The sequence below is a fragment of the Vipera berus genome, assembly GCF_964194415.1.
Source record: "Vipera berus genome assembly, chromosome: Z".
Classification (NCBI taxonomy): domain Eukaryota; kingdom Metazoa; phylum Chordata; class Lepidosauria; order Squamata; family Viperidae; genus Vipera; species Vipera berus.
The window spans coordinates 15399431-15408525 of record NC_138205.1 but is presented as its reverse complement, the minus strand read 5'-3'; the positions used below and the strand labels follow the sequence as shown (position 1 = coordinate 15408525).

The following is a 9095-nucleotide window of genomic DNA, read 5'->3' as shown; positions in this document are numbered from 1 at the left end:
GGATAGGCCAGGAGGAGGGGGCAAGGGTCTGGTGAAAGGGCAGCAGGGAAGGACTAACGCAGGACTTCCCTCAGACCCTCCCTCTCCTTCCTTCCTTCCTAGAGTGGTGGGGAAATATTTGAGATGAGGCAGGGAGAAAAACAGGCAAGAAACGCAGCTGGGGAAGTATCATCCTTTGTGAGGAATGAAGAAATGCACCATTGCCTGGAAGTGGCCAGCACGTGGCCCTCGCCTACTTCACATATCCGGCTTGGTGGGCTCTGGGGGAGGGGACGCCATGAGCAGCATGAGAGTCGATGTTATCTGCACAATGCTGCCCAGCCCCCAGCCTGCACCGGTTTTGGCAGGCAGTGGGGCACTTTCCTGACAGTGCCGAGAGGCTGAGCCGGATGGCACGAATCTGAAGAGAAGCGCAACGCTGCCCAGGCCCTAGCCTGCCCAAAGTAGGCAGGGTCATATGCTGGCCACTTCCAGGCGATGGTGCATTTCTTCATTCCTCACAAAGGGTGATACCTTCCTAGCGTCCGCCCAGGGGTCAGTGCTGACGTGGCATGGGCCGGTCCCTCACTGTTTCCAGATGGCCTTGTGAAGCTAAGACTGAATGTATTTCAGCATAGATGACCACCACGAAATTGTACATTGGCTCCCAACTGGCCTGGGCTAGGGCCAAGGCAGCAGGGGCCATTCCCTCATTGTTTCCACGATGGCTTCGCAGGCCACATGAAACCACTTCGCGGGCCAGATCCAGCCCCCGGGCCTTGTGTTTAACATGTCTGGAATAGAAGCTGGAAGGTACCTTGGAGGTCTTCTAGTCCAGCCCCCTGATCGTGAATTATGACCGTTTTTCACACTTACAACTGTTGCAGCATCCCCATGGTCACTAGATCAAAGTTTGGATGCTTGGCAACTGACTCATATTTATGACTGTTGCAGCGTCCTCATGGTCACATGAACAAAATTCAAATGCTTGGCAACTGACTCACATTTATGACCGTTGCAGTGTCCCCATGGTCACATGATCAAAATTCAAATGCTTGGCAACTGACTCATATTTATGACCGTTGCAGCATCCCGGGGTCATGGGATCAACTTTTGCGACCTGACAAGCAAAGTCAATGGGGAAGCCAGATTCACTTAACAACCGCATTACTAACTTAACAGCTGCAATGATTCACTTAATAACTGTGGCAAGAAAGGTCATAAAATGGGGCAAAATTTACTTAAATGTCTCATTAATAACAGAAATTTTGGACTCAATTGTGGTCGTAAGTCAAGGACTACCTGTACTGTGGCATTCTAATTAAAAATATTTTTAAAAGTGTACAGGAAACATGAATGAAAAGGAGCTTGCTTGATTTGGGATAGTGATATTCCTGGCAATTGTGCGTTATATGTTCTCCTCATATACTAGAACTATCCTATCAGTGACTTTTTTTAGAGATCTCCACCTTAACTCCTGCAGCTTTTAATTTTCATCCCATGTAATTTTCCCTCCACTGTGTTTGGTTGCACTTCCCGACATCAGAGTTTAATGCACTTTTTAAATAAACCTGGCTGATGTTCAAGAGTAAAATTGTGGCTAGTGCCTTTAATCTCATAAAGCACACCTTATGAGTAAGTTCTGAATCGTTTCTCCTGCAAGAAAAAAAATGTCTGGACAAAAAAAACACCCATGAGTCTCTAAGGATTTTATTGGAATACAGCTGGCTAGAATTTTTCGAAATGAAATCCCTTGACACAAATGTTGAGCTACAGATATTGTGGAAGAATTACAATTTGTCACAGACAGGTAGAAACAGAGTATTATACTTTGGTTAATTCTTACCCTCCTTCCCAAAATAATCCTGGAGAAATCTATACTATTAATGCAGAACGTGGATTTCATATACTTCATTAAATTTGAAGGTAACTAGTACTAGAGTGTAGTCAGCAACATTCCCACCTGCACAGGCTGAACAGAACAGTGCCGTAAGAGGAAATAAACCACAAGGAACTATACAGTGCAAGAAAGGAAAACAGAATGTCCCAGATCACGAAAATTTCTAGTCTTCTGAAAGGGCACAGAATCACCTTGAAGAAAAAAGACATTTTTCATGGCTTCGCAAATCTCTCTGTGGCTTTTGCATTACACATTGGACCTAATTCAGTCTGCAAAACAATGAATCTAGATCAAGACAACAGTGTAGGGGGTGGTTGATTTTTTGTGAGGAGCAGCAAATATTTGTGAGATTGTGTCCATGCCCACAATACTTGTTAGGTCAAGTATCTATCGACCAGGGGCAAAGATATAATCTAATGCCTGTCGCTCAGGTCCTGCTACGTTGGGGTGCCAGAGATCAGCAATAAAAATCACCTGAGGTCCGTCGCTGGGGGAGCCTGTAACAAAGATGGTTGCAATTATCATCTCGCAAGTAGTCCCAATGTTATATGTGGCTTTAATTTCAAATCCTTTTCAACAATTGGAGCAGATCTGACCAAAATGATGTTTCTCACCCTGATAGCTTGCCAGGTGAAATGAAAGGGGGAAAAAAAATCACGTCAAAAAGACATAATTTGATGCTGCAAACATATGGTATATAAATGGGGTTGGCTAGTTTGTGGTTTAGAGTGATACCTGCCAACCATATTTTAGAACAGCATGTTGGACAAATCCAGAAAACCCGCGCCATAGCTAATGGTTTAGAAATTGTAGTTAATCTGCTTTGTGTGCCCAGATAATTCCGCAAAACTCTGGCCTAAAATTTTAAATTTTTAGAAAACTTGATTAGGAGCCACCCAGAGCTGGTTATAAGACCCGGGCTATATAAATGTTTTAAATAAAAAGGTAAAACGAGTTTACTCGATGCTCCTTGTACTACCTACCCACCTTACTCATCATACTTATACTTTGAAGCAGAGTGTTGGCCAATTATGCATGTTTGGTGTTGTCAAACAATCACCCAAATAATAGAATACCAGAAAATGGGTAGGAGGATTTCGGTGCTACCTATTTTATCTTTGGACTTCACCTTTCATGCGCTGCAGCCCTGCCCATCATTGTTCCACAATGCAGCCCTGAACAGATTATTCCTGCAAGAAAGACCTTTCCCTGGGAATAAATAAAACACCCCAACCCTCTGTTAGGTGGAGTCTTAAAACTGTGCAATATACATTCTCTTTGGAAAACTTCCCGAAATCCTACACAGAGGGAATGGTAGGGAACAAAATTGCCTAGAGGTAGTCAGATGGTTGTGAATTTAATAGGATAGCATTTACCGGTAATTGGGTCCATCATACCTTGGGACCTTTTAAAGAGGCCGTGTCTTGCTGGAACAAATTTATACAACGGAGAACTTTTCAAGGAAGTCCTAGTCCCCCAACTGCTTTTTTGGGAAGACAGATTTTTGAAGTCAACTCACTTCAGTCTGCTTTCTGTGCTCTCTTACCATTATGGGCTGTGGTGTGCAAGAAGGAATCGTCCACCAGAAGGCAGTATCCTTCAGACCAGCACTGTGGTTCACCACCCACCACCAACTCGCAACCAGGTGGCACTTTTAGGCCTAGAAGAAGAAGGAAGGAAGCTGTGAGAGGGAGGCTTAGTGAAGGATGCTCTGTATCCCACCTCCCCACCCCACTCCCTCATGCCAGAGAGAGGAGAGAAACATGCTGATTTAAAGCACTAACGATGGAAACAACTTCCTAGGCTGTGAGAAAGAGGGAGCCGTCATATGCAAAACCAAGAATGGGTATCTCCTTTCGCTACAGAATTTTTATCTCCCCATCCAGAATTGTGGCCACAACCTGGGGACCCCCTTCTCGGTTTAGCAGAAAGTTAAAAAGCTGCCTGTCTTGCAAACGACAATCAGAGCAGGAATATAGAAGTTACAGAAGATAATTGTCTACAGAGATTCTCAATCCTCCAAGTCATGGTTGTCCCAAAGGTGCTTCTTTCCAAAAGGCAACTGGACTTTCTTGGGGCATTTTTTTTCTTTTGAAAACCTTTACTTCTCATCCAAGAAACTTCTTCAGTAACCGAAGAAGCTTCTTGGATGAGAAGCGAAAAGTTTTCAAAGAAAAGAAGCAAGGAAGTCCATTTGTCTTTTGGAAAAAAGCACCTTTGGGACCACAGAAGATAATTGGAGACCTGGAAAAGAAGATCTGCACAACATTAAAAAAAACCAAAACACCTTTTCTGAAAAACTCTGTTCATATCCTCCTGCCTTCACCTGAGGTCAAATGCCTGAGATTTTAAGTTTGAGATAATGAAAAATTTTAAACTTTTAGAAAACTTTTGATTAGGAGCCACCCAGAGTTGGTGATAAGACCGGGGATGGGGGCTAAAAATGTCTTAAATAAAAAGATAAAAGTAGTTTAATTGATGCTGCTTGTACTACCTACCCCACCTACCTATCATATTTGCACTGTGAATCAAAATGTTGGCCAATGATGCCTGTTTCTCATAGCACCTCCCCTGAAGAGGCATCCTACAAAGAATGCCTCTTCTGAAATGCCACTTGTCACCTGCAGATTTTCTAAAAAAATAAGATTTGCTGATGTTTTCTGGAGCAAATGCATCTGAAGCAGTGCTGCAGTTCACAACAATTATTCCAACCTGCTTGTTTGGCTGCTAGTAATTATAAATAGCTTAGTTAATAAAACAGAATAATAATGATAAACCAAGCTTATAAACAGCTCCCGTTTAGGAATTAGACAGCATGTATTACGCTGAAAGGAGATGCTGGCAATACAGGTTTTCAGATACTGGGGCCCCTTCCCTTCCGAGTAGGCGCTGTGATCTGCCCCATTCATTGCTCCTCCAGCGTTCGCTCACCTAGGTGGCACCGTACCCTGGTGTTCGTTGGCCCATAGGTGCCAGGTAGCACAGTTCCAGGCTGCAAGACATTAAAGCAGGCGTTTCCAAAGCAATTGGCGTTGATAAAGGTGCGTAGCGCGCTCAGTGCCCGATATGTCCATGGGCAGCTGCGGCAATTCTGTGCTATGCACTCTCCCTGTCGGTAGAGGTAATAACTGTGCCAGCCAGGGTTGGCGTTGACCATCCATCCCCGTGGCATTGGCGTTCCGGGTTCAAAGTCCCTGGCAATGCCCTCAAATTCCCGTAGGATGGCTGGGAAACTGAGTTCAAGAATCTCCACATCGTGACGCTGGGACTCGCGGGGAAAATAGGGGGCCGAAGGCAAGTCGGGGAGGTAGAAGGCGCTGGGCTTCTGGATTGCCATCCGTTCGCCTAGCTGATAATGGGCTTGGTCCCGGATACCTTTGTGCAGCCGGTTCATACCTGACCACGAATAGCGCTTGGCGTAATCTCGCAGGCTGCGATACAGGCGCTGATTGATGGCATCACCCCTGAGGGGACGGCGAGGGCATCCTTCGTCGGTCGGCACACCTTGTGGATGAGACACAGGGGCTACTTGCCCTGTCCCCACACGATAGCAGTACCAGATGAAGAAGAGGGCCAGAGAACCTAGCACAGCTATGGCTGGCTCTGGTCGAGAGTGCCAAGTAGAGGGGTCAGGGAGGAGCGGGGAGAGAAGACCACGGAGACCCCAATCAGCCATAATGCTGGGCATCTTCGGGCAAAGTTAGAGCATCTTACGCAAATCTGCTGGCCTGTCCAGCCATTCTGAATTGCCCAGGCCAATTCATCAGGTGCCCTTTCAACTCTCGTTCTCTATTTCTTCCTGCTCATTTCATATTTTGCTTGGCTGCTGCATGGATCTGTTCTTTAGACAGATGCCTGGTTTCTGAGCCTTGCTGTCAGTCGTTTTCGCCACTTCTCTCCCCCTCCACCATCCCATTCTTCTCTCCGTCTATATCACCGTATCCTCTTCTAAACTGGTCCTCATTCTGCCTTATCAATTCTGCCTATCTCCTCTCATCTGCCTCCATTGCTGTAATTTCCCCTCTGTTCTAACTCCGGTCCTCACTAGTCACCTTCTCTGCTGGTGCCCTCCATTTATTGCAAGACAAATTATACCTTACCCAGACAGATGGGTTTCCCCTCCCCGCCTTCTCCCTACCCTTTTTTAAAAAAATTCTACCTGTTCATTTGTCCATTTCCCAGTCATTCCATCTTCTAATATTCTTGCCTTCTCTGTCTCTCCCCCAAATGCCTTTATCACTCTTTTCCCTCTGTGATTCTCTTTCTATCTCCTCCTGGCTGAACTCCTCCGTTGCCAATTGTCTACAGTAATTTCTTTTCATGCACATAGACTACCAGAGGCATCCGGAAAAGATTAGAGCTTTCCCCCTCCCTCCCACCACCCCCCTCCTCCCCCCCCCTCTAATCTGCCATCCCTCCCTTTGACGTATTCCTCTCCTTCCTCGTATCAGCACAAGCCGAGTCTTCCGCTGCATAAACAGCCATCCCAACCACAGCCCAGAACCCACTGTATCAACAGTCTTCGAATGGGCATACGGTCACCCTGAGTGATTGATCTCATCACTAAGCAATCATTTCTAGGGTTTGGGGGTGGGCGTAGGATTGAGTGATGAATTGTTTAGGGCTGCAAAAGGTAAGCTGCCAGCTAGGTCTGCTTTAGAGTAGGGCTCCTCCTCCGTCTAACTGCAGCATCGGCTCAGCCACGTTGGAGGCAACCCCCTGCCTGCAGCACAGCCATCTTTCCCCTCCCCTTCCCCCCTCCATGCATTTCAGGCAGCAGCTGATTGCTACATCAGTTGCATTTCTGAAATAAGTCTTTAAGCTGCACACCAGTGGTTACTGTTAATCGGACCTTTCCTGTGAACCATCCTTAGCATCTTCCTTAGCAGCTGCTGGTACCTATATCCTAGCAGCTGCCTGGCAACCACACTGCCTCCTTAGCAACCATCCTCCCATAGCAACTTTCATAGTAACCATTGTGAGAGGAGATTAAGTTGAAGCCACCAAAGGGGGGGGGTGTTCTTTTTTCTGCCACCCCACCCCCCCCTCCGCCCCTGAAGAGCGATCACATCCTCACCCCTACAATCTCTACATCTATCCCTCCCTAATTGTTTCAAGAATACATTTTTCCATCTTGATTGTGTGCCTGGCTTCTGAAGCCTCAGACAAAAAGGCCCAGGATGGGAGGGGTGACGGTGGTCATGTCGGTGATGGTAGACTTTTTATAGGAGAGTTATAAATTGGGAGGCAAAACCTTGGAGTTGTAAGGGATGAAGGAGCCCTGATGGGGAAGTTGAAGGATGGAAAAAGTCACAAACAATGTTGGTGCAGAGAGAGGAAGAAAGAACAGCAATTTTAAGATGGATTTTGTGGAAGGGAAGAGAAAAACAAAAGAATCTGGCACAATATGGGAACATTTTAATAATAAACACAACATTTCTGTGCAATGCTAAATATTGCCTTAAAATTGCTGGGGCCTGCGGTTTGCAAATATCTACAGTAAAATTAGAAGGGTATGAAAGTTCACAAAAAACAAAAAAACAAGCCATCAAACCCAAACCCACACTGAGAAATGCATAAGCTCAAATGTAGTCAGAGATTTTGCCTAGATGCCTGCCTTGAATTTCCTCAAAATGACAACATAAATATTTGATAATTTCTTGCTGAACCTCTTTTGGAAAAAAAAATATCTATAGGCAATCTAAGGAGCCTGTCGTGTTTTACTCTTCTCATCTGATTCTTTACAAGGAATGACCAAAATATTATTGGTTATTTTTGTAACAAAATGCATAGCTTATTTTCAGAATTCTTATGGGAGGTAAGGTTACAAATCATGAAATAAGATTTGCAACCTCCCTAATAAAGTTTGCATCTGTTTTCCACTACAGAGGGTTTATTTTCTGTAAGAGACTAGGCCTTGAACAATTTTCCTTTATTATCTAGAAAAGGGGATTTATTTATATATTAGCTTGGCAAATCAGGAAGCTGTATTTTTTATAGGAACGAATTGTTACGTACATTATGTTCCTTAGCTGTTTTTTTTTTTAAAAATCACGTAATTTATTTTCCATATTGCGCTTTCAACCTATATTTATGGGCATCTGCTAGGATGGGGGTGTAGATTTATATTCCCCCTTCTCTCTAATATTCAGAATAATGTGTAGATCCCATCCAAATTGCATCTGCAAAAAGACATTGCGTTTCATTGTCAAGGACAGAAGGGGAGGGGTAGAGAGTTGCTTTGCCAAACCCCTGAAGGTTTTACATTTTTTTTTAAAAAGAATCGTTCACGATATCCTTCAATTCCTATTCAAGTTTTTCTTGGTTTGGTACCAGAATCTGTTGCAAGAAAGGAACGGAGAAGAGAAACTACATGGCAATGGCAATATATCTATAGGTGACTTTCCAGACAGGTATGTAGGTGGCGGACAAAGAAGGATCCAATGCCTTTTCTTACGCAAAGAAATTCATTTTGGCCTCCCCCGTTTCTCCACTCAGTGAGAGAAAAAGAGGGGCTCTGGGTTAAAGAGGCCTGGCATCATGCCTCCTCTCAAAAATAATTTCACCGACAGGAAGCAGTCCATTGCATTTCTCTCTCTATAAGCGAAAAGGGAAGAGGGGGTCCAGATAACACAGTTAATCAGTTATGCAGCAAGCAGGAGCAGACTGCAGAAAAGGCACATTTCCAAAACACAAATAGAAAAAGCCTAGGTTGCTTTGGAAAGGCAAAAGAGAAAAATCCTACAGAACTAGCCCTTGCAAAGAAGCTACTGCATTTTCATTTGCTAAGCAGACTCCTAGCTCCACGGCTCCCTTGCCTGGCAGGAGAAGGAAATAGCCAGACTAGGTATTCTGCAGGTCTGAAGAAATCCAAAATGCGCTGTTTGGAAAAAGCAGGACCCAACATGCCTCTTCTTCTGCTGCTGCTTTGCTCCCTGTCTCTTCTACAAGGTAAGCGGGAAGCTTTTTAGCACGAGAGCTGGGGACGGGGCAGCTGGCAACCCAAACGGAAGGGGCTTATTTCAATTTAACCATCTTTTGTATTAAAGAAAAGGGGAGGGGGGTTTGAAAATCCATCTTCATCACCACCAGCCCTCCCCTTCCCCAGTGCAAATGGCAGGTGGGCATTTTGTAAAGATGGTGTTGTAGGCAAGGGAAGCCTGTTTGAAAATACCCCTTTATGTGGAGCAAAAAAATAAATTAAAAAAAAATGAAT

The 9095-nt window shown here is 44.8% G+C and overlaps 2 protein-coding genes across 2 annotated transcripts in view; one reads left to right on the top strand and one right to left on the bottom strand.

Annotated features, from left to right (window-relative positions):
- Positions 1 to 2266: 2266 nt before the first annotated feature.
- Positions 2267 to 5567, bottom strand: LOC308677882 (aspartate beta-hydroxylase domain-containing protein 2-like; the record flags this gene model as incomplete). The annotated part of the gene is made up of 3 exons (XM_081344577.1): positions 2267 to 2376; positions 3426 to 3539; positions 4811 to 5567. The coding sequence occupies 3 exons, from the start codon at positions 5565 to 5567 to the stop codon at positions 2267 to 2269; spliced, it is 981 nt and encodes a 326-aa protein (XP_081200703.1).
- Positions 5568 to 8754: 3187 nt separating this feature from the next.
- Positions 8755 to 9095, top strand: part of LOC308677283 (seizure protein 6 homolog) — a gene marked incomplete at both ends in the record, with an annotated part of 33375 nt that continues 33034 nt past the window's right edge. Inside the window, one exon of the mRNA XM_081343543.1 lies at positions 8755 to 8830. Coding sequence (XP_081199669.1) covers positions 8755 to 8830 — 76 coding nt within the window. The remainder of the gene's footprint in view (positions 8831 to 9095) is intronic.